Raw genomic sequence first — 25,488 nt, 5'->3', positions numbered from 1 at the left:
AATTATCTCTTTATTGGGCTTTGGTTATGGAAGATAAGGAAGGACTTCCTGCACCAAGGTGTGCATGAGCTGTATGGTGAAAATAAACTTTTATAGGCAATTTGCAATTCTTACAATCCCAGAAGCAGTTTTCAGGTACAGCACTGACTCTTGAATCCTGAGCTTTTCCCAGTTTGTTAATTCAGCTTCTACTGCAAGAGAATGAAACAGCAGAAGCCTCACTTGAAAATCGTGGTACATTTCTCCCTGCTCTCTTGTTTAGTAACCAGGGACAGCAGGTGCTCATCCTTGTCTGGGGAAGGACTGGGGTTTGTGGGAGGCCTGATGTTCTGTGATGCACATTCTCAACAGTAAATAAATGTCTGTGGCTCAGGGCTGTGTGTTTCAGTTTATTTTATTTTATTTTAAAACTTGCACTCAGTTCCCAAGGTGTCCCCACACCTCGTCACCTGCCCTCTTTGGAGTTCCTCAGGAGCCCAGAGGAGCTTGGTGAAATTCTGGCATTTAAGGAGCAGCCTCAGCACTTCTTTGACATTTGTTTTTATTATCCCAGAACGTGGGAAGCTCAGGTGTAATGACAGCATGGTTTAGAGAGTAATTCAGGTGTCTTTAGCTTGTGACAGAGAGGTTTTATTGAAGGTGTCAAATGGAGCCTCACTTAGAGGGTAGGGTTAGAACTGGGGTCTGGATTGGGCCTCAAGCTCTCCTTTCCTGAAGGAACCTCTGGTCTCCAGCTGTTCTTTGTTGGTCTGGGATGTGACAGATGATGGTTGCCCTGTCCTTCCTTCTGGAATTCTCTGTATTCCAGCAGCATGGCCTGTCCTGGCTTCCTGAGGGTTGCTTGGCTTGGTTCAAGGTATCGAGGCAGGGCAGAGGTGAAATTTTCAGTCTGCATTCAGTTTATTTTCTGTTATGACAATTTATTTTCTGTTATGGTGATTTCTGATGAATCTTGGCCATCTTGACACTTCAGTTCATCCATAATTTAATTGTATCATTCTCTTCCACGTGTCCTGGGTCTGGCATATGGATATTCAAGGTATAATCCTTCAAAACAGATCACAGCAATTGTGTCAGCAAAATGTCCACTTCAAATGCAGCTGACAGCTAATAATGGCAACAGGTGTAAAAATTAAAAGATATTGCAGTTAAACAGGCCTTCAGCTTTATAGATGTGTAAAAATTAGTAAAATTATGGTAATGGTAATTATTAATGGAGAGCCTAAACTCAGAGCATCCTGTCTTTTCTTTATGTTGTGCTGTTCCAAAGAGTCACTCACGCTGCAGTCCTTTGCCATGGGTTCAGAGCTCTCAGTGAAATGTGCATTTTCTAGCCTATTTAGCCTGGTGTTACATTGCTCAGGAGGTGAATAAACCATGGAGCTGGTTGTTTGGCTTCTGGGAATGCTTTTTTCAGGAAGGTGCCTGCACTTAAAGCAATATATTCCATCTTGTGCTTTATCACACCAAGTAAATCCTTCATTAAAAATAGGTTGTTGCATAATCTGTGTTTTCAGTGCAGGTTATTTTGAGGAGTTCTGCAAAACTTTGTGTTCAAATAGCTATGATCTAACTGTGTATTACATGGAATGTTATAATTTAAACCCTCAGTTTAGATGCATGAAATACATATCCATAGTTCTTTCAGCATATTATTATACTCCTGGAACCTCCATCCATGCAATAAAAATGGCTTCAGCTGTTGCTTGTCCTGGCTTTTGCAGAACACCAAGGTTGATCTTGGGTACAAGAGCAGAAAAGGTACCAGGAGATTTCTGCACTGCCTTGGTGGTGAAGATGGGTTTTGATCAGTCCTTTACCACAGACTGAACACTTGAACTCACGTTTCTCTGCTTTGTTGATGTGAGTTCAATGTGTCCAGAGACAAATGGGAAATAGTTCTGAACCTGCTCAGTGGCTTCACTCCTTTGGCAGAGCAAGGGGCTTTTCATTTCTCTCCCTTTTAGTTGAGAAGTCAGACATTGGAGACTAAAGTTGAGAACTTAAAACTTTAGGTAGTAATGTCAGACACTTTGCCCCAGGGTGTGTTGTTTATGTACTTTGTTTATGTACATACAGTTATGAGTTAAAATGGGATTTGTTCCCTATCTCTTACGGGTATTGCTGAAAAAATACTCTTTAACTGTTCTGTTTTGCATATAAATGGAACACTAATGTGCGTTCATTGTAGTAATTCTGCTGCAGGATTTAGACTTGAAAAAAGTGGCTTTACTTCCCTTAAGTACTTAAGTTTCTATGTCTGTAATACAAAACTCTCTGGCTTTAAATGATGGAATTTTGGGTTTGGTACCCAAACTGGCTTTTGGATGCCACGGCTGCCTATTAATTAACTTGCAGCTGGCAAACTGGAAATGAAGCCTCCCTGGTTTTACCCCATTTCTGTCTCTGCACACCCTGGTCAATTGAAATTGTAAATATCATTGCAGTGCCAGAATTGATCAGGCTCTTAGTTCAGTAAAGGTCCTGATGTCCCGTTGCTATTTCTGTCTCCAGTGAAAATGTACATTTTGCAGAGCACCTACAGCAGAAGTGCCATCAGATCCTGCTGATTGCCCTGCTTACTTGGAAAACCTCTGAGAAATGAGTTTTGTACCCCATCACGCCCATCCTCTCTTAGAGGTGCATTTTCAAGGCAAATAAGAGCTGGGACACCTTTGCAGGAGGGGAGCTGGCTCTGATTTCCATAGGTAGGAAGCAGCAGGGCGCTGCTTCCCAGCACTGCCTCGGATTGAGGGTGAAATACCTATTTCTGAGTTGGGTTTTTCTAACACTTCCCTTTTTAGAGCCCTGCCAGTGAATGGTGCCATTCCTTGGGGTGTGATGGTCTGAGGCAGAAGTGTTACACGAGTCAGGAGTGGGCTGGGCAGGGAGCAGCTGGAACTTGGGCACCAGGGGAGTTTTATTTTAAGCAAACAGTAATTGCAGTATATCTCTACTTTCACCCAGAAAAGCCTGTTCTTGAAATCTTGTGGGGTAAGGTGATGTTCGGGACCAGTATATTAAAAAAATTATTTTGTTGTTGGAATAAAGACAAGGTAATTCCTTGTAGAGCTTAAACATGGAATGTGTGACAAAAGGAGCATGTTGGGAGTCTCACTGTGGTAACTGAAATTCTGTTCAGGGCTGATCTAGTGCCAGCCAGTGACTGACTGGGGGATCAGTAAATGTCATGATACAACTGAGCTAGCTGTGTGCCTTGGAGTTTTTAAATTTTGTTTTCTATAGATGCCTTTTAGTCCTCCTTCATCTCAGTGGCAGATGAACCAAATGCTTTTGCAGCTTTTCTGTCTAACTACTAACACAACTAACTAGTTCAGCCTTGCATCTGGTGTGACAAAAATTACTGTGGGTGTATGAGAATGATTTCTCTTCAAGGTCCATCAAGCAGGTGTGTGAAGATAGGCCTTGAAATTCTGGTACATGCAATAAACACTTGTGCTTGCTGCAGAGCTAATTAGATGCTGTGTCATGCCTTGTCCTGAAGAGGTTTAAGCTCACGTCTTCATTCTGCTGCTTCTCTTAGGAAAAAAAAATCCCTCTTTTCTTACCTTGTTCTTTGTCTTTGTTCTTTCCTGTAACCTTTACTGTTTCATTTGCAAGCTTTTCTGCCATTGTTTTATCTTTGTTTTTGTGTCATTCTTCCAAGTTACTGGAGAACTTGGTTAGCCAGGGAGAAAACAGAGATAATAAAAAACTGTTTGTAGATACAGTCTGCTCTTGGGTGAGGCAAAGAGAAGACACAATACACTGAGCTGTTGGAAATAATGGTCAGTCTCTTGGCTTACCAAATACATTTTGTCCTGCAGGTGGATTGTCCTGACTAATTGTATGTTCTGTATTAACACATCATTTACAGGAATAGTGCTGTACATAGCTGGCACAGTATCCATGAATGTTCTTTACTTCCCCAGTTCATTAATGGGCAGGTGGACAGGGGTGGGAGAGTCTGGTTTGTTTTTTAAGCAGTACCTTTGGTGAGGGATTCTCTGGCTTCACTCTGGATTGGTTTTGTGTCTTACTAAAGCAGGTTTGCATCTTGGATAAAAATTACCCTTTGTGGCTTCCTGTTCTTCAGTTCTGGCCTGTGTTTTGTGCTTGAAGGAAGGGGAGTGGAAGGTGCAGAATGAGTCTTTGATTTCCTGGTGTGGGGCATGTGCTGAGCTTTCCATCAGCTCCTTTGTCCCTTTGGAGTGCAAACCGTGCACACCTTCCTGGTGAGGCAATAGAACGAAGACCTGGGAAAAGAGAGATGGAATACTTGAATGGGATCCTCCTGGAAACCCTTGCAGTCCTCTTCATCCACCTCTTCCTAGTGACAGCTAATTATGCTGATTTCCTGACAGAGTCCCATAAATGCCCTCTGGGAGAAGGGCTTGGCTCTGGGAATGGCTTGTGAGGGCTGGAAATGCAGTTCCCGAGGCTCTGAGAGCAGTGCAAGGGATGTTTGTCTGTGTGGGGTTTGATATCCCACTCCTGTCTAGTTCTGCTGTTGTGCTCTTTGGGGTTGGAATTTGCACAACAGAGATCTTGCCCTGTCTTGTTTTCAGCTCTTACCATAGATTAACTTTTTACCAAATCCTCTTAATCTTTATCAGGTGGTGAATGATTGGATCTGGATCTTATTTTCTTCTAGAAGCTGAAGTTCTTGATGCCAGTAACACTGAAAATATTGCTAATTTAATTACTGTCAGCTGATAGTTTCTTTTAAAGCCCTACTTGGAATTGAGTGACTTGCTTACAATCCTTTGTGGAGGGAAAAGTATTTGTGGAAAAGCAACTTCTTTACCCTTGATGGACTTGTGGGACTTTAGGGAATGTAAAACTTAGTTGTGAGCGAGTCCCTTGTGGTTTAATGCCAGACCATAGGCTGGAAAAATGTCTGTACCAGCTGCTGAAATGCAGACTGGGTGGATAATTTAATCTTGGGTGGGTCGTTTGCTTCAATTGCAGCTTTGGATGCAGAGAGAAGCTTGTGATAAGCAAAAGGACAAACAAGGGATGGCTTTTGTTTGGGACACTGCAAACAACCTTCTAACACATGATGGCTTTTGCAAATCCAATTTTGAGGAAATGAAGGCAATATGTAGGCACTTACACAAATAAAAGTAAATAAAGTTCAGTTTAATCAGCTGAGGGGATGCTGCTGTTGAGCAGCCACAGTGCAACACAAACCTGAGGACAGATCTTGGGGAGTTACTCTCTTGTCCTGCTCTAGAGCAATTCCAGCCTGGAGAAAAGGAGTGAAAGGATTAAAATCTTGTTTGCTCATGGAACAGTGAGGAATAGTTTGTAGTGGGTTGAAATAAGGAGAGTTTTGCTGGGAGAAATTCAGTCTGGGCTGGGAAGTTTTGGCCTGTAAAGCATCAGGTGCTGAGCTTTTGTGGATGGAGGCACTCCCTGTTCACTGCAAGGGTTTAGACAGCCCAGATTTGTCTCTGTTAAATCTGGACTGTTCATCCTTTTCTGCTGTGCTAAAAATGGAAGAGAAGTTCCTGAAGATGCCTTTTCATAAAGCTGACTTAGTATGGAAAATGAGCTTGGGTAGACTGGGAGTTGTTGGGGTCAGTTGGGATGTTTATGAGCATTTTCCAGAAGCATAAAGTTAATTCATTTGCTGCTCTCTGGGGGATAGTTTTGTTACATTTTCAGGGCGTTGATACAGGAGAAACTGATAATAAGTGAAGTTGTGTAATTTTTGTTCTCCACCGACTTCATTTTGGTGTCTTGCATTTTCAAAGCTTCCCATAAGGCTGGATATGAAGCTTTAATTTCTCTGGGATTCATGGTTTTCAAATGCTGGCTACCTAATGCAGACAAGTTTTCAAATGCTTGGTGATAAACGCCGCAAAAATTCCCTCCAAACGTTGAAATTTTTTTTTTTTCCCCCCTCTCTCTTTAAGGTTTGGCCCCCATGGAATCCCTGTGACCATATTTCCTAAAAGGGAGTACAAGGACAAACCTGAAGCCATGCAGCTCCAAAGCAAACCATTCCAAGAGGAGGCGCAGGTGAAGTGTGAGGCCGACGCCGCGGTCCCTGATGACTCCTCCCTCACGCAGCCCTCAGAGCCCAGCATAGCTAAAAGCCTTTGGACTTCTAAACCACCTCCTCTCTTTCACGAGGGAGCTCCATACCCTCCTCCTTTGTTTATCAGGGACACCTACAACCAGTCAATACCTCAGCCTCCACCCCGGAAAATCAAGCGGCCCAAGCGGAAAATGTACAGGGAGGAACCCACTTCGATCATGAACGCCATCAAACTACGGCCCCGGCAGGTCCTGTGTGACAAGTGCAAAAACAGCGTGGTGGCAGAGAAAAAGGAGATCAAGAAAGGTGGCAATGCAAGTGACTCTTCCAAATATGAGGATAGTAAAAAGCGAAGAAACGAGAGCGTGACTACTGTGAATAAAAAACTTAAGACTGACCATAAGGTGGATGGAAAAAGCCAAAACGAAAGCCAGAAAAGGAACGCTGTGGTCAAGGTTTCAAATATTGCCCACAGCAGAAGCAGAGTAGTTAAAGTTTCCGCACAAGCAAATACTTCAAAAGCGCAGTTAAACACAAAAAAAGTTCTCCAGAGCAAAAACATGGATCATGCAAAAGCTCGGGAAGTCTTGAAAATGGCCAAAGAAAAGGCACAAAAGAAGCAGAGTGCAACCTCCTCTTCCAAAAATGCACATTCAAAGGTCCACTTCACGCGGCGTCTTCAGAACACCAGCTCAGGGTCCCTCCCGCCCCGATTGCGCCTAAAGCCCCAGCGGTACCGCAACGAAGAAAATGACTCTTCCCTCAAGACAGGACTTGAGAAAATTCGGAGTGGCAAGATGGCAACTAAGCCCCAGTCTCGCTGCTCCTCCACCCGCTCAGCAGGTGAGGCCCCTTCAGAAACCCAGAGCCCCTCAGAAGGCCCCGAAGAGGCCAGCAGTGAGGTTCAGGACACGAGTGAAGTGCATGTAACTGTTGATCAGGATGAACAGCAGACACTGGGCAAGAGAGGCAGCAAAAGCAATATAACGGTTTACATGACCCTTAATCAAAAGAAATCTGACTCTTCCAGTGCATCAGTTTGTAGTAGTGATAGCACAGATGATTTGAAATCCACCAACTCTGAGTGTAGCTCTACTGAAAGCTTTGATTTTCCTCCAGGCAGCATGCATGCACCTTCCTCCTCCTCCTCCTCTTCCTCCTCCTCCTCCTCTTCGAAGGAAGAGAAAAAGCTCAGTAATTCCTTGAAAACAGAAGTCTTTTCCAAAAACGTCTCTAAATGTGTCACACCAGATGGCAGGACCGTATGTGTAGGGGACATTGTTTGGGCCAAGATTTATGGCTTCCCTTGGTGGCCGGCCCGTATCCTTACCATAACTGTGAGCCGCAAGGATACCGGGCTGCTGGTGCGCCAGGAGGCTCGTATCTCATGGTTTGGCTCCACCACCACGTCTTTCCTTGCTCTTGCACAGCTCTCCCCCTTTTTAGAAAGCTTCCAGTTGCGCTTTAATAAGAAGAGAAAGGGTCTGTACCGCAAGGCCGTCACTGAGGCAGCCAAGGCTGCCAAGCAGCTCACGCCCGAGGTGCGGGCCCTGCTGACGCAGTTTGAGACGTGAACGTGGAGAGTAAGGTAGGCAAGAAACCTGGAGGCTCCACCAAACCCCGTAGCCAGGTTAGAGAGCACTGCCAGGAGGGAGGCGGCAGAGGCAGAAGTTGCACTCGGTTGACTGACTGCTCTTTTCACGCGACACCCGTGCCGTGCGGAGCGGTTCGTGACGGTTCAAACCAATCGAACATGCAATCAAAATTAGCCTAAAAGTGAGGGCTGAGGTATTTTTCAAGTGAGATTTTTTTTTTTTTTTAAAGAGAAAGAAAAAACAAAAAAAAAACAAACAAAAAACAAACCAAACCACCCGATGCATAGGAGCCATAGCCTCAGCTGGAAGGCAGCTGATTTGCAGGGAATTTTTTAGTAGTTTCTACCCAGTATATAACTAGTTCTGTGTGGCCAAGGGTTGACACGAGGGATGAAAGTAGTAGCTGTGACTTTTTTGTTTTATTAGGTGGCCCATCAGGGAAGTGTAGAACTGTAAGCCTTGTCTAAATGGTCTTTAAAGATTATTTTTAACCAGTCTCTAATGGATTTAGTCTGGCCAGGCCGGTTTAAATGGCATTGGAGACGTGCTCCGAGTTGTAAGGAAGAAGAGTTTTAGTGACTTAAAGACCAGATTAAATGGGGTTTTATCGTAGTGACCACTTAAACACTCAACCTTTCTATGCACATGGGGGCACAACTAAATCACTTCAGGGTCGGAGAAGTCGAGGGATGCCTGTAGCTCTAAGACAAAGCTGAGGAGGCCTCAGTGTTTGGGATCAAGGGCTGTTAATGCTGCATAGGTGTGAATCATTCTGGTCTTTCTTCCTGAAGAAATCTTTCAGGCCATTTGCCTGGAGGTTTAGCTTAAGAGAGGCTTTGTTTTGAATGTGTAAATACTCAATTGCTGAAATTGGTCAGATTTTCTCCTGACTGGTTGTTCCTAAATTCTTAGGATACGTCCTAGTAAATTACACTTTGTGAATTGTCAGATGTGTAATTGTTGCATTTTGGATGTATCTAACTTTTTTTTTTTTTTTTTTTTTTTTTTTTTTTCTTTTTTTTTTTTAACTATTTCCGTTTAAGGTATCTGTTTGCAGGTCAGAAAAATGAGATATGTAATTGTGTAATGCTCTGAAATGTAAAAAAAAAACAAACTGTAAATAAAATTGACTAAATCTGAATTATTTGTGTGTGTTTCTCAAAAAGCTTTGAAACCAATCCAGGATGTCAGAGTATTTTATCTGTATGCCGGATTTAGAGGACACCCTTAAAAAGTAAATTGTCCTTTTTTATGCATTCTTAAAGATGAAGTGCTTGATGTAAATACTATTGGTATACTTCAGTCTTAATTTGGAGATTATTAATTATCTGTCCCTTTTGTTTCAGAACCAGCTCTGTAGAGGGCTTTCTGGAAAGTTGATTAAATTTCTCCCTAAATGAGCTTTTGGGCCATATATTTGAGTAGAGACTGTGGATAATGTCACTTGTACAGTGGGGAATGTTTCAGTTTCCATCTCAGAGCAGTCAGAGCTGCTCTCCACTGCCATTCCAGCTTTTCTTGCATGGTTTTTGCTCACTATTGGGGCATTTTCATGCAATGCACTTGACTTTTTTTTTTTTTCTGTAAGTTTTGGTCCTTACCTGACCATGTGAATTCCTCCAACCCATTCCTGCTTCAGCCTTGCAATGCCTTGTGAAGAGTCTCCTGGTGCTCATCCCAAAGCTGTTTTCATCCTGGTTTTTCCAGGATTGCCCACGTAGGCAATCGTGACAGATGTAAAAATTTAAGCTCAGACTGAAATTAAACAGACATGAAAAAGGGGGCAAAGATTTAATCATTGAACCCTGAAAATATTTTTATTTTAAGATTTAATTTCGTATGTTCATGATACTGTATGGTCTTGCTAAAGCATTCAGTTTCTTTTTACCTTTTTTAATTATTCTGTTGTGGCCACAGAACTATTGGAAGTCTAAGGTGTCAAACCCATGGCTGTTCAAATTTTCCTCAAGATGACAGTCATTAATTGCTTATTAAGCTTCCAAATATACCAGCTTTACCTTGGCATTCTAACAGTTCCCAAAAAACCCCTCTGGTCAATGCTTTTTGAATGTGATAAACACACAATAAATTTTGTAAAAAAAAAAAAAAAATTGGGAAAAAAAAAATCTGTTTCACTTCTCTGTATTCTCTCCTGCAAACAGAAACAGTTTCTTTAAGTAAATAAGCTGTATTTTGTTATTAAAGCAAACTGCTTTTTGGAGTCAGGAACCCATGTGAGGTGGGTCAGATGTCTGCACCACTTCCTTGAGGTTTAGAAGCTCAAGTGAACTGGTTTTAAGTTAGTTCTTCTAAGCCAAGCAGTGGCAAAATCAATATTGGCATGGTTATTTTTTTTCTTTAGAAGACCTGGAAGCTTTGTTCTCTTAATTTATATAAAATTAGAATAGCACTGCAGCTTACATAGGCAGAGTTTGCTCAGGTGTTCACTGGGGAGCAAGAGGTATGGGAGGGCTTTCTTTAGGTGGTTTTATATTCAAAAGAGCTGTTTATGGAAGGCATTTGAAGTCAGTTTTGATTTGTAACAGATGAGTTTTAAGTCTTTCCTCAGTTTCAGAGTGAATGTGCTGTATTGCTGCAGACTGAACAGGGCTAGAAACGAGTAATCTGTTTTGTTAAATTGGTATTTTACAACACCATGTTGCAGTAAGTTGAAAATCTCCTCTTCATTCTCATCCCTGACTTTCCTTTAACTCCAAAGGAGCTGCTCCTGTGGATGCAGCAGTTTCCAGGGGATGGGCTGGGGCAGAGCCTGGTTCAGGCAGCACAGGGTGAGAAGAGCCTTGGAGGCTGGGACAAGGCTTAGGTAAGCTAAACCCCACTAGCTAAACTGCTAAACCCCACTAGCTAAACTGCTAAACCCCACTAGCTAAACTGCTAAACCCCCACTTTGTGTGCCTGTGGTGCCAGCAGTGCCACAGCTCCAGGGCTGGCACTTCCCATGATCTGTCCATGATTTATCCATTGGAGCACTCCTGTGGGTACAGAGGGGCTCAGGCTGGGCCAGGGAGGCTCAGGGGGGGTGTCAGGGAGAATTTCTTCCTGGAAAGGGTGGTTGGGGTTGGAACTGCCCAGGGAGGGTTGGAGTGCCCATCCCTGGAGGTGGCACTGAGTGCTCTGGGCTGGGGACAGGGTGGGGACTTGGTGACCTCGGAGGTCTTTTCCAACCTAAATCCTTCTGTGACTCTGCCTTCAGAAGGCAAACAGCAGCACAGAGGGTGGCTCCTATTTTCCCATCAGTTTAATGGGATAAATGGCAAATGGTGCCTTTTTTTAATTAAGGAAGTGCCCCTGTGTGGTTGTTGGGTATTTATGGCCTGTCAGTTTAGGGGAGAATGGGACTTGATGAGTTTCAGTACAGGTGTTCTGTTCTCTGAAGATCTTCAGGTAAAATGCCTTGGGAGAGAGAGCAGTTGTTCCAAAGCTTACAGCTCTTTCCCCAGAGGTGTTTGAAGGTGTGAGGCTTCAGGAGCAGAGCTGGAAGCAACAGGAAATGCTTGTGTGTGTCTGAAGTGGAGTCATGCAGGAAATTGAACAGATATTTGTTACTGTTCTAATTAGAGCTGGAACTTTGTGTCAACACTTCAGTGAGATAATCATCTCTGATGATTCGGTTTCTCTTTCAGACACTGCTGTGTTCCTACAGAACTACCCTGGGGTGGGGTTCCTGGGTGGTTTAGGTCTGTGCAAGGCTGAAAAGACTTTTTTTTTTTTTTTTCAGCATGGTGTAAAATACCTTTGGGTTTTTTAAACATCGTTTCTAACTGTGATTAGGATTCTAAGTTTCTGAGTGATTAGGATTAAGAGTAGCACAAGTGAGGAAGGGTAAGTGTTGCTCTTTGCTTTGCTAGCCCTTAGGCCTGGTTCTATTTAACTCTTAAATCCTGATATTTTCTTTCGTATCTGCTAAAACTGTTAAGAGTAGCATAGGAACATGAATTTTAAAAAATAAATGTCAGTAGCTCATTCTCAGCATCATCATCTGTCCTCCTGCCTGTTCTGTGGAGTCCAGTGAGAAAACAGAGCAGCTTTCTTGGCTGAGGAGCTGTGGAAAGACTGATAATCAGGGAAAGGCTATTTCAGTCCATCCTTTGCTTTATCATTGTGTTCCAGTGAATGCCTGCAGGACCAGCAAATTCAGGCAGTGCAGGGGGTCCCTCGGTGATCTGGAGCTGAAGCCTGAGCTGGGAGGGAAGTGCAGTGAGCTCGAGCCTAAAGGGATGGATGGCAGTGTGTGGTGGCCTAATCCATTGGGTACAATGACTAGGACTGTTTAAAAAGGGAATTTTTCCATAACTGACAAAGCTTCTGACCATGGAGTGATCAGGGATCACCCACATTTAACACTTGGAACTTGTGTAGCTGCCTGAAGATCCATTAGATCAGGTTTGAGAGATGGGGATGGGAGTATCCAGTGCCAAATTCTCCTTAATCCCTGCTGGAAAGAGCTTGTGTGTGATCCCTGGCTTTTTTAGTGACCATGGCAGTTCCCAGTCAACATTTAACCCCCAGCTGCCCCCTGGGACACTTTGGATTTTAGTTTAAACAGTTCCCTCCCACTGTTCAGGTGAATAACAGTGTGCTCATGGTGGGGCTGTTCAGGTGAATAACATCCCCTTGCACCGTGGCTTTTCCCTTCTCTTCCCTGCTCACCCTCCTGGCATTTTCAGGCACCTGGTCTGGTCTGACCCCATCTACCTCTGACCCGTGTGCTAAGAGCTGTTTGTGGTCGTTTGGATGGGTTTTACCAAACAGCAGCAATTCCTCCCAGGTCAGAAATACCTCTAATTATTGGGGTTTAATTGTTGGACCCTAATAGCAGCTTATGATTCCCTGTGATTTACTCATACATTTCAATCTTCTCTATTACCTGGGACGTGGACACAATCCAGACTGTCATTTAAATTAATTAATGATTTTTTTTCTTACATTTAACAATGACACAAGTGCCCTTGTGTGAAAGGCAGAGCAGCAGTTCCCAGGCAGGGCTGTGGTGCCAGGGAGTTGGTGGCTGGTTTGCCATCCTGCTTTTTCCCTGCACAGCTTTGCTGTTGCTCCCAGATGGGGCAGATTGGGATAATTCCCTGGAGCAGCACCTTAGTGCCAGGCACCAGCCACTGAGGAGAGCTTGGCTCCATGTTTTCCCCAGGAAAAAAACAATTGGTGTTGCTGGCAGGAGGTGGGAACAGCAGGAGCTGCAAAGTGGGTGGTGCTGACAGACCAGGGCTTCAGAAAACCTGGGCCACCTTGCACATCCAAGAGGGACACACATGGGAGCAAAAGGTAAAAAAAAAAAAAAGGTGGAATACCCTGGAAAAGGTGACTCCCTGTGCTTGTGCCATGGGATGTGGTGTCTGATCTCCTCTTCCTGCCTGCCCACGGCCTGAGGGGAGAACTTAGCAGCAGCCTGCAGGTAGGCATTGGCTCAGGGAACAAATCAGGGTCCCCTGGAGCAAGCTTTGCCCCTTCAGTGGGAGAAGGAATGGATCTCTGGGGTTTGTTTGGGCTGTGTTTGACAAGTTACTTCCCAAACAGGACCAGGCACATTTTGAGCAGCTGTAATTCCATTTCTGTGCCAGTGATTCCATTCCTCAGTGCAGAGGAGGAAGGGAGGGCTGTGGGAAGTGAGGCTGTTCCAGGTGTGTGAATCCCCGTGGGACGGGGCAGAGGCACAGGGGAAGCAGGGCTCTGTTGTGCTGCAGCTGGGACAGGAAATAACACTTAAACTGAGGCAGGGAATTGGAATCAAGCACTGGAATATTGATTGCATCTGTGACAGTGAAACCCTGGGTGCTGTTTGTGTAATGGCAGGGTTTGAAAAGCAATGGATCAGGCTGAGCTGGGCTCGGTGCAGCCGGGAGTGCGAGGGGACAGGTGGTGGATCTGCCCTGTCACTTTGTCATTAGCAAGGCTGACTTTGGAAAACCAGAAGATCTGTAAAAGTATGTCTGTAACAGAGGATTCTGCCCTCTGTGTCCTGGTGACATCCTGCAGGAATCACACTTGGAGTCACCCAGGTTTGATCTGAGACCTGCACTGCCCTTCTGCCAGGGGCCTCGGGGTGCAGCCTCCTGCTTGGCTGATGCCATTTATGCAACAGCAACTTGAAATCAGGTTGTTCTTAAGGAAAAAAAAACAAATCTAGGTCAGTTTTCATGATTGTTTAGAGATGTTTTGGATGTCAAATATGCAATATGAATAAGGAATATTCTTCTACATGCCAGGCATGTGCTGGGAATCCGTGCTTTGGGAGGCAAGTGCTTGTTGCCAGCACTGAGATTCTGTAACAGAACCACAGCAAATCCAGGAGGCAGAATTGTCCTTGCCATCCTTTAACAGGTGCACAAAGGGGGAGAGGGGATCTTGCTTTGTCAGTAAAATAAGCAGATACAATTCCAAGCAAATATTTGCTTAAATGCTAATTTAGCATAATTTTTTATTTAGTAATGTGTAGGATTTTTGTTTGGCTTTAGGAAATGCTGGGGTTTAATTGCACCTCTGCAGTGCTTCAGGATTTTAAAGCACATGGTGCCAGTTTGGGTATTTAGTAGCTCTGGTGAAAAGGAACTAAAACCACAAAAACCATTTTTAAAAGTATTGTAGTCAGTTTAGTTAAAAGTTTAGTTAATAGAAAAATAAAAGTCTTGAGCTATTTCAAGTGTTGAGAGATTTAGGAATAATCTCTTCTTGTACATTTATATGGAAAAAACTGGGTTGGACCACATTTTAGGAATTCTTGATACTGTGTCATATATTTCAGGGAATTAGGCACACAAAGGGAAGAATGTGCTGCTGCTCTTTGTTTTCCTGGTGGCTGAGGTCCTGCTGCTGGAGGCTGTAAAGGCAGGAAACAGTTCTTGCTTTTAGTAGTTCATCATCTGGAAGAGCAGCCTGGTTTCCCTCTTCTCCACTGGCTACAAATGGAATCTGTAGCAGGAAAATAGGAGTTTTGTGCCTTCTGTTCCATAGTTTTACACAGACATTATCCCCCAGGAAGGTGCATGAATGTTACTGTAACTATTTAAATTTGGGCTCCTGGCCTTGAGGTTTAATCCCTGATGGGATGTGCTGCTATTTTTGCTTCCCTTGTCCTTCTGGGGTGCCTTGTCTTCCCCTCCATGGCTGCCTGGTGTCCTTCTGCTTTTCCTTTGGAGATAAAAGCCAGGACTTTCAAAGGCAGCGCTTCTCTCTGGACAGCAGTGAATAAAGGGATTGAGAAAATGTTCACGTGGAAGAATCAGAATCCCCACGGCAGTGCTGGCTGCCAGGAAAAGGTCGTGTGAGCTGAGTTCAGTGGGACAGGCAGGAAAAGCCTGAGTTGTGTCAGTGCCTGCCTTGACACACATTTTTACCTTGTTCTGGGGCAGTCCTTAGCATGGCTCCATAGGGAAGGGGCTGGAGCCCCAGGAGGAACTGAGGGAGCTGGGAAGGGGCTCAGCCTGGAGAAAAGGAGGCTCAGGGGGGCCCTTCTGGCTCTGCACAGCTCCTGCCAGGAGGGGACAGCCGGGGGGGTCGGGCTCTGCTCCCAGGGAACAGGGACAGGAGGAGAGGGAACGGCCTCAGGCTGGGCCAGGGCAGGCTCAGGGTGGACAGCAGCAGGAATTTCCCCATGGAAAGGGTGCTCAGGCCCTGGAACTGCCCAGGGAGGGTTGGATCCCCATCCCTGGAGTGTCCCAGGAAGGGCTGGAGGTGGCACTCGCTGCTCTGGGCTGGGGACAAGGTGGGGAACAGGCACAGCTGGGACTCAGGGCTCTGGGGAGGCTTTCCCAGTCTGGGATCTGTGGGATCCTGGGATTCTGTGTGATTCTACCTCCAGCACTTGAGTGGAGCTGCTCCAAAGCAGAGTCCAGCCTGTGAGCTCACTGGAGATCCCGGGAGAGCCGTGCCCTCAGCCAGGCTGAGCTGTCACTGTCCCACACACCTCAGATCCCACCTGGAGTGAGTGACCCATGGATCCCACCTGGAGTGAGTGACCCATGGATCCCACCTGGAGTGAGTGACCCCACGGAATGAGTGATAAGCAGGCAGTGGCTGCACTCAGGGAATTCAGTGGCACTGAGCTGAGCTGACCCATGCAGTCAGGTTTTCAGTCACTCTATCTGAGGAGCACAATCTCCATAGAATCCCAGACTGGTTTGGGTTGGGAGGGACCTTGAAGCTCATCCAGTCCCACCCCTGCCATGGGCAGGGACACCTTCCACTAGCCCAGGTTGCCCCAAGCCTTGTCCAACCTGGCCTTGGAGCAGCCACAGCTTCCCTGGACACTGTGCCAGGGCTTCCCCCTCCTCTCAGTAAGAACTGGTGGCTGACTGGTGTTGGTTCATGCAGGGCTCAGTACTTGGGCTGTTCCTGTCTGCTTTATCATAATTTATTCCTGTTCTCTGGAGAAAATGGGAAAACACAGGCAGCCATGGGAAGGAAACACCATTAGCAGGTTTACAGTTCATGCTCCCTCAGGCATCGGCTCCCGTGTGTGGAAGGGCACTGCAGGGTCAGATTTAGCTTTGTGTTGTGAACTGCCATCAATGTATAGATTTTGTGAATTAATCTCCCTGCTTCCTGAGCTGTCTTTAAATGTCTTTACAATTGGAGTTCTCTCTGGATGCTGAAATGGGGTGAGATGTAACAGATTGGTTCGGTGGCTCCTCCTCAAACCCCAGCCCCGGAGGAGTTTGCTCACTGGTGTCTGTCTTGTGATAATGTCAATCTATTTTTTGTCTTCTGCACACGATGCACAAAGCAGGTGAGCCAGTAACTTTTCTGGCCACCTCAGCTTTTGCTTTACCTACTTTTGCAATATGTACTGGAAGACATTTAACCATGTTCCCTTTCTCTCCCCTTTTCAGCTCAGAGACACTAATGACCCGCTGTTTTTATGGAACCTCACTACACTGCCACGAAGAGCACCAGCTCATCAGGACTGAGAGAAATCTGAGACTGACTTGTCCTATTTTTCCTCTGAAATCTTCACCAAGTAGTAAACATTTTTTTGAAGGGGAAAGGGGGTAAAAGATGTTAAAGCTCCCCCTCGCACCGTTAGGGCACCTGTACCTAATGTACATTTTCCTTAAAATTTCAAAAGATGTTAGGAAATATTTTATAAAACTTTTTTGCAATAAATGACGCATGAAATGACGAAAGACTCTATGACACTTACATGCAAGGAACCACTTGAATTATTAGGATGAAGACTCACTGCAGATAACTGGGGTTTTTGTAATGTGACAGTCACGTTTGTATGTTTTGAGAGGTGCCAGTGACGGAGCCAATTTGCCTGGGAAGTTGACTGTAACTTTTGAACTTTTCTTTTAATTCTTGACTTTAGCATTGCAATTTTCCATTCTCTGAGGCTTAGTTAGTATTTAGTGCAGGTGTTAGCAGAGCTGTGATCTGTGATCAAAGCATGTCCGAACCCAGTTGTATTGTGAAATATGAACAGTCCTGCTATTGAGACCAACATTTCCCATAGAGCTGATGGAAAGGACAGTGACCACAAACTCCATGGATCTCTGTTTTATGGGAAAGCTCCTTCTGTGTGAATATGGTTGCATTTTATTTATGCTATTGTAACACTTAGGGAATTGAGGGTTGTGAAATAACCTTGAGAGGGGCTACAAGGCAGAGAGCAGCGTTTTGCTTATAATCCATAACAGGATGGGAATCATGAATGGAGAGTGATTCATTGGGATGGCATTTCTATTTCAAATCATGGGTTATTTTTTCCTTTTGACATGAATATTTTTCAGATAGGTAACTAGTAGAGAGCAAAGGTTTTATTAGAGTTTCTGATGGTTGTTGATCTGAGTTGCGTTGACTTCTTTGAAAAGCTGTAAATCAAAAAAAAAGAAACCCACTGGGTTTTTATCCATTTTATTCCCCTCCCAGAAAGGTCTTGGGTAAGACTGACTTCAATGGAGCTTGGGAATGCTGGACACGCTGCTGAAATCTTGAGTTATTAAATATTAATTTATTTGTCACTAATTATTTCCATTGTGTGCACACTGTCTTGGCAGAACCATTTCTTTAAAGTTCTTAGCAGGGGATTTATTGTGTAACCCAGGAAAATAAATATTTGTTTTGAAGATATGAAAGTGTGCACATAATCTACTAAAAATCAAATTTCTGTTTCTGTAGAGATGAAAGGACTTGTAGGAGACTCTTTTCCTCCTTACTGATATCCTGATTCAATTGGAGAAAATAGAGTGTCTTTGTCTGGATCGTTTAAAACCAGAGGGACTTTTCCAAGGGGGCCTCTGGGTCAGCACAAAGACAATTTCTTCGTGTCTGGAGCCTGAATGAACCACATAAAATTTGAAGTTAGGACAACTCTGTCATTGGCAACAGGTTTATACTCGTTAAACAATCGGAGAGGGGGAAAGTGACAGGCTGGGACAGGCCCCCAAACCCCAGCCAGGCCCATCAGGGATTCACACACTGAGTGTGTGGCAGCTCGTGCTTTGTGCTGCTTCAGTGTCTGCTTTTCAGAGCTAAATTCTTTATTTATAAATGCAGAAATTGAATATTCACTACCTACTTTTTTAAAACAGGCTGTACAATGCTGTGCAGTGCATTCAAATTGTACCGTTTGCCATAACGATTTCACCATTAAGTACAAACTTTTTTTTTTTTTTTTTAAATTTGGATGAATATTTGTTCTACAGTGCTTTTCCTTTTCACCAGTGGAAGAGGCCCAGCAGTCTGGTCCTGCTCAGGGCCTGGGATGTGAACTAGAACTGAAAGCTTGAGACATGTGAATGAGGAAAGGGGTGCCTTGGTGCCGGGTCCGTGCCAGCCTTTCACCTCCGCTTGGATTGACAATGGATGGGGGCTTGGCCTAATCAGGTACATTGTCCCCAGCACCCCCCCCCTAAAAAACCAAACAGAAAAGCCACCAAACCACATGGCACAAACCAGTTTCTGCTCAGGAAAAAGGCCCGGGACTGTGGTGGCAGGGTTGTTGCACATGGCATTGAGGAGTGCCTGCTGTTGTTTTGGAAGCCGGTAGTGCCTGGCTGTGCCCCCGGATCCCCCAGGGCTCTCCTCCCCTCCCTGAGCACAGCAGCTGAACCAGGAGGGATTAACCCAAGGGATGCAGGTGTGCACTGGAGAATATGGGTAAAGAGCAAATAGCATCCAAGGGAGCTCATGTCTGCCTTGCTTTTCCCAGCATTGCGTTGGAAACCACATTTTCATTTGGAAATGAAATTGTCAGGGATATTCTAATGAGAGAGAGTGACAGTAATGTATTGCTTTTCACTTTTTTGCTTTAGTTGCTTAATATTTAAGCTTTGCTCCGTGCTACCTTCTTGTCTGTATATTGAATGGTCACTATGCCTCTTTCATTTTGTAGACTTGAATGAGGAAAATCTGATTCACCCTTTAAGGTTTGCTGAGAAGTAAAAATGATAAAGAATGTTGTGTAACATTTATTCAAATAAAGCCTTGATTTTTTTCAGTGCTCTTTTAAAGGGAAATAATGTTTTGATGTCTTTAACTTTCTGGCTTTATTAGTCCTTGACCCCAAAGCCTTTGATTTATGTCAGAAGTGGTTTTTCTGGATTAAACAAAGATTAAACTCAGGTTGCTGGTCCACTGCTGGAATTCCATCACGTTGACAAGTCTCTACCTAACCTCACCTTTCACCACAGTGGCTGAAAGATCCCAAGCCATGCTCAGCCAGCTGGATGCTTCCCAAAGCAGTAGGAAAAATTGTAATTAGTAAGAAAAGATGGTGTGGTAGAGACAGATCCAAGGAAGCCCTGGTGGCTCCACAGTCCCAGGAGGAGGAGGGGATGCCGTGGGAAGGGGCTCCTGCAGTCCTTGGGCTGTTTTTTATGGAGTTCTCACAGTTTCAGACAAGGCTTGCCCTCACAGGTAAGTGTACAGGGGATTTCTCCATCCAGGGAGGAATTGCCTTGTCCTCAGCTGTGTTTCCTTGCCCTGGAGCAGGGATCAGGTGGTGCTGGAGAGGTAATTTCTGTTCCAGAGCTCCATCCCACTGCGCTCAAAGGAGGGCCATGCCAGCAAGTATTTTTCCAGAATACCTGGTGGTGTTGGGTTGGTGCTTGGACTTGATGATCTGAAAGGCTCTTTTTCAACCTTCGTGGTTCCATGATTCTATGGAATGGCAGACTCTGGAACTGCCCTTTCCCATCAAATAGAAGGCAACATTTATACACCTTTTTTCCACTTGCATTTTGGTACTGTAAAGAAAGATTCCCTAAGATGAGTTGAGCTCCTGGGCTAAAGAAAAAATATGCTGCTCGAGTTAACTTGATTTCTAGGAAGTTTAGATTTCCAGGAAGCATTGGTGGTTTTATGGCACAGGGTGGTTTTATGGCACAGAGGATGCCAGGAGCTGGTGGGTCACCCAGAGGTACTAACCCTGCTGGGAAGGGGTTGTTGCAGTGACCTGCTGTGGATAATGAGGAGGTTTTCCCCAAAATCGAATTTACTGTGAAGTGCTGCTGGCTCAGCCTGGGGTGCTTTGGGAGCGCTGTGACAAACACCCGCATCTGGCTGCGGCCCGAGCACGGCTCCGGCAGATGGTTTTCTTTTCCTTCATGGTTGTTTCTCATTCTGTCGGGATTACAGGAACTCCCATCCCCTTTCTCTCATTATTCCCTCAGCCTTCAGCAGTTCCTCTCGAGCCGGCGATCCTCATTAGGCGGGGAAATCCTGCTGGAGTGTAATTGCTCGCTAATGGCTTCTCCTTTGTGACACGGACTTGGCAGCAGCGCTGTGCGGACGGAGCCGCGAGAGAGGTTGGCCGGGCAGATTTCAGAGCTCTGCAATTACTCCATGGATTAATCCTCACTCCAGCGCTTGGCAAAGGGATAAAGGTGACCCAGGGCCCACACAAGGCCCCTCGAACGGCGTTTGCTGCTGCCCCCGGGCATCAAAAGGGCGACGCTTAATGCGGGCAAAAGTGCAGCTCTGGCACGAGGCCTTTGGAGAGATTCCCATCCCAAGTGTGAGGGGGCAGAGCTTAGATCTTGCAGGGTGAGACCAACAGGGCCATTGCTGAAGGGAATGGTGACAGTGGCACTGGGAACTCACGCTGTCACACCCCGGCTGTTTGGGAGCATTTCGGGTGAGGCCCGGCCGGGCTCGAGGGGCTCCCGATTCCCTCGGGGTCCCTGGGCTCATCTGCCTCACGGACAGTGCCGGGTTTGCGTGGAGAGGCCCTTCTGTGCTTGAGGACTTTGTGGGAAGCTGGGAACGGCCCAGGCTGGGAGGATTCCGTGGCAGGGGAGGTGTGCTGGGTGCTGAGCCTGCGGCACCTGGGGAAGGGCTCATCCCTCTGCTCCAAGGGAAGCAGCGCCAGCGCCGAGCCCCTGGGCAGAACCCAGCCCTCGGCACCAACTCGAGCCCCTCAGGCAGAACCCAGCCCCTGGCACCAACTCGAGCCCCTGGGCAGAACCCGGCCCTCGGCACCAACTCGAGCCCCTGGGCAGAACCCGGCCCTTGGCACCAACTCGAGCCCCTCAGGCAGAATCCAGCCCCTGGCACCAACTCGAGCCCCTGGGCAGAACCCGGCCCTTGGCACCAACTCGAGCCCCTCAGGCAGAATCCAGCCCCTGGCACCAACTCGAGCCCCTGGGCAGAACCCAGCCCTTGGCACCAGCTCCCCCTCACTGCCGTGGCTTTGTGTCCTCCTCCCTTGTCCTTGCTCCAGTTGTCTTGGGATTTGTTCTCCTTGTCGTGTTCTGCAGGCAGAGCAGGGAGCCAGGAAAAGGCTCCTGTTGTCTGCTGGTCATGCCGTGGGGTTTGTTCACATTCCATATCCTGCTTTTATGGTTCTGCTCCTGCTTTTCCCTTGAGTGTCTCTCTGCTCTTTGTTTTGCCTTCCTTGCTGGGTTTGCAGCACAAGCTCGGCAGACTGGGCACCCCTGCAGAGGTTTTTGGCATGTTCTGTATTCGGGGTAAATATTCCAAGCCCAGGAGGGGTAGTTCCAATTTTGAAATCCAGATTTTCAGCTGAGCTCTGCATCTTAAGAGCTTGGGGACCGGAATTTCTGACTGTGGTTGTCTTGGTCATTAAATATTAAGTGAGGCTGTTCCTGCTGGAGGGTTCATCCAGACACTGAAGGCTCTGAGCTGTCAGGGGAAGGGGCCGGGGGCCCCAGAGTGTTCAGGAATGGATACTGGGCCATGCTAAGGATAAAACCCCAGGAATACTGACACTGCTCAGATGGATGGGGATGATGCTTCTGTGATTCTCTCACTTGGCTGTGGTTGCCTTTAAAAAGGCAGCATTGGGTATGAGCTGTGAGAGCAGAACTGGGGGGGTTGGACTTCACACCCCTCTGCATTAACACTGCAGGATCCTGTCAGGAGCCATCACTGCATCTTGCCTTGGAAAACCTGCTGCTGGCTCCAGGTTCCAAGGCCTCAGCTGCATTCCAGCTGGGAGCAGGGACACAAATGTGTTGGGGCACAGCGAGAACTGCCACTTCAAGGGCAGCTCAGGGCTGGAGCCATGGGCAGGAAATCCGTGAGCTCCCAGCCTCCTCCTTTCCCTGAGTTCCCAAATACTGCAGTTCTCCCTCCCTCAGACAGAGAAGTGCCCCAGGATGGAGGGTCACAGCCAGAGGAGCTTGTGGAAATAGGACAAACACAGTTAGAAAAGCCCTGGCCCCGCTGCCTCTCCAGGGACCTGCTGGGCACTCGCCAGCACCACTCGGGAATACACTTGGGAAGCTCTTCCAGCAGCCACCGCCCAGACCAGATACCAGCATTTCCCCTTCTGCCTGCCATCCCTGTTCCCTGCAGTGTCTGCAGGAGGGGGTGCTGCACTGCACTCGCCAGGGACGGGAACAAAAGCCACACCGGCCAGCGAGTGCTTATCCCAGAGCAGGCACGGCTCCTCCCGGATCCTTCCCGGCTCCGTGGCTGCCCGGGGCTCAGTCCTGCTCAGCAGCTGCTCCTGGAGCCTGACGCCCTCCCGGACACTGCCCGGAGCCCAGGGACAGCAGGCAGGGAGTCCTGGGAAGCAGGAGCAGAGCACTGGGCCCAGCCAGGCCGGGAAAGGCAAACCTAATCCAGCTGCATCCATTTAGGGAATGCAGGATTTGTAAATTGTCTCCTTGAGAAACAACGGGGGAGAAATACGCAGTTCTGGGGAGTCCAGGCTGCAGCTGCAGATGGTTTCCAATTGGGAGATTCCCACTGAACGTGCAGAATCAGGGAAAAACGGGTTTATTTTAATTTTCAGTTGACTTAGAGCCCTTAATCTTTGTCAGGGTAGGCAGTGATGCCTCTGGCTTAGTGCCACAATTCCTGTGCCAGGCACTGTCCAGAGCCCCCCCAGCAGTCACAGCCCTGCCCGGGGTGGGAAAAAGTTTGCTGAGCAAGAAAATGTTGGGATTCATCCAAACAGGGAAAGCTTGTGAATGAGCAACCTATGAATGCTGCACATTAAATGTGCCCCAGCACATCTTTGCCCGTGTTGGAGAGGGGGCACTGGGGTGTAATTGGTTCTTGGCTGCAGCAGTAATCCCCTGGGAATAACACAGCTAATTAAAGCCCAGGAACTGGTGACCAGCAGCTTCTCCTCTCTCCCAGGCTGGGGCTGTGCTAACCAGGGGCAGGTAGATCCCAGGAAGTTTTGTGCTAATCAAGGAGGCAAGGACTGGACTTCCAAGCTCGGTGCTTTGTCAAATCCTGAATGTCACACGATATGAGCTGGGGGAGATTTTGGATCCTGCTGGGCCTGGGGTTTTGGGAGACAGAGCTGAAGATGTGAACTGGGGAGCTGCTTTTTCTATCTTTTAGGAGATGTTAAATGCTCCAAATCTTTGGTGGGATGGAGGGAACTGCAGGTGTTCAGCTCCTCTGAGGGCCAGGCCTTGGGACTCATGAGCAGGATTTGGAATGAGGCCAGGTTGGATAGGGCTTGGAGGAAACTGGAACATCTTCCAGGGTCTCTGGAAGGTGTCCCTGGTCTCTGGAAGGTGTCTCTGCCCATGGCAGGGAGTGGGACTGGATGAGCTTCAATGTCCCTTCCAGCCCAAACCATCCTGGCAATCCGTGGATTCCTAACCTCAGTCCATCTGCAGCCAAAAGGATTAAAGTCTCTGAGGGGACAAACAGAGGAGTGAGTGGGAAGCTCTGCATAAAGCAGGGTCAAACCCCACTGTCAGTTCTGGTGTCAAAAAATGGAAGGTCTGAGCCACAAGTGTCACAACTGGAGAAAGTTCTTTGTAGGGAGAGATCTAACCCAGCTCATGGGCAGGACCAACATTGCCTTTATTTCTGTGCAAACACCTCAGGGGAAAGGCCAGCTACTGAAAGGTTTTGTGTTTGGCAGGCAAAGGAAGGAGGAACAAAGGCAGGAGCTGAGGATGGACAACTCCAGCTGGAAAGGAGGCACATGCTGGTTACCAGGAGGGTGAGTAACTGTTGGAACACTTGAGCAAGGAACTGTTTGGGTTAGGAGCATTTATATTTAAAAGATTGTGTTTCATAAAACAGTTTTTTCCTATTAGAGGTTGTAAATCCAACAAGTGTGACTCAAAGCTCCCTGGCACTCCCTGGGTTGTGGCCAGTAACACCAGGAGGAGGCACCAGTTATTTTACTGGTGGCAGCTGTGAGGACTAGTTTAGACATTAAAAAAACACTTAAAAATCAAAAGCAAGACACATGCACTTGTTCAGGATTTGGACAATGCAAAAGGACTTTCAGGCAATTAACTGGAATTTTGCCTAGAGGAGAACTTGCTGTGGTGGCAGATAACACCTGCCAGAGGTTTCTGGTCCAGCTGGAGAGTGGCCCTGAGGAGGGAGGGATGACCTGGAGGTTTGAGTTCTCAGTACCAGCATGCCCAACTCCCAGTGACTTTCACACAATCCAATTAAATTACAAACACTAATCAGCTGCAGTCCTGCTTCCTTTGCCCTTCCCTTCATTGGAAAACTCCAGGTGCACATCAGGCATCCTGCAGGGGAGTTGCACAATCATTTGATGATGTGTTTGCACAGCAGGTAGGAAATTCAAAAGCTTTGTTGTGTTTCTGTTTCCCAGAAATTCCCCAGTCTCCAGCTGGGAAGGAATATTTGCAGCTCCCCAGGCCTTCAAAGGGGTGAAGCAGGAACAGAGTGGAAGGAAGAGAAATCATGTCCTTGAAGCAGCAGGTTGGAAAAGGCCACTGGTGTAACTGGGCACAAGAGCCAGCCACGGGTGAGTGACACTGCACACAGTGTGGGCAGGGACAGAAACCCACTGGTCAGAGCAAGGAAATGTTAACTAATTAAAAAAAAAAAATTAAAATTTAAAGCATCCAGAGTGGTTCCAAAGTGGTTCCAGTTTTGTCCGTGCCAGGGGTGTGCTGGATGTTGCAGGTGAGTGGAACCAGGGCCAGCTGGTGCTGCCCAGGGCTCCCTGCAGCACCTGGGCACCTTTGCTCTGCACTGCTCCAGGTTTTAGGGAGGATTATTAACATTTCTACTAATCCCAAGCCACTGAGCCTTCCCTGCAGAGCTCAGCTCAGGCCGCAGAGGTTTCACAGCTCATCTGACTCCAAGCCCAGCTCTAAACTAAAACTAAACTAAAAATGCAGCAGGACAGAGTTTTAACAATCAAAAAAACCTCTGCACAGCTGCAGAGACAAAAATGACATTAAAGCACCAAACCTGCTGTGCCTGGAAAGGCTTTTCCTTTCAGTGAAAGGCTGAAGCTCCTGAATTTCAGACACACAGAGACTTCCTGAAATGAATTGGAGATGACACCCAATAGCCAAGGCAGCCACTGCTAATTATTTAATTAAATCATCTACTGAAATCTGCATGGAGACAACTGCAGAATCTGCCTCCAGTGTAAGCACTTCA

The 25,488-nt window shown here is 46.6% G+C and overlaps 1 protein-coding gene across 6 annotated transcripts in view; it reads left to right on the top strand.

The window, feature by feature from the left end:
• The window catches only part of PWWP2A (PWWP domain containing 2A), a 30,672-nt gene that overhangs the window by 4,929 nt on the left and 255 nt on the right, over positions 1–25,488 (top strand). The window contains exons 2-4 of one of the 6 annotated variants that reach the window (XR_008433657.1): positions 5,922–6,889; positions 23,972–24,052; positions 24,686–24,841. Coding sequence is in view for 5 of the 6 variants with exons in the window: in XM_053956994.1 (XP_053812969.1) it covers positions 5,922–7,620 (1,699 nt within the window). In the remaining variant the exon portion in view is untranslated. Of the gene's footprint in view, positions 1–5,921; positions 8,783–16,505; positions 19,634–23,971; positions 24,053–24,685; positions 24,842–25,488 lie in introns of those variants that run through there. The other 5 variants (XM_053956996.1, XM_053956994.1, XM_053956995.1 and 2 more) reach the window with 5 other exon arrangements.

This window comes from Vidua chalybeata, chromosome 15 (assembly GCF_026979565.1).
Source record: "Vidua chalybeata isolate OUT-0048 chromosome 15, bVidCha1 merged haplotype, whole genome shotgun sequence".
NCBI classification, from domain to species: domain Eukaryota; kingdom Metazoa; phylum Chordata; class Aves; order Passeriformes; family Viduidae; genus Vidua; species Vidua chalybeata.
Note: the sequence above shows the minus strand (reverse complement) of the source record. Positions and strands in the feature narration are given on the sequence as shown.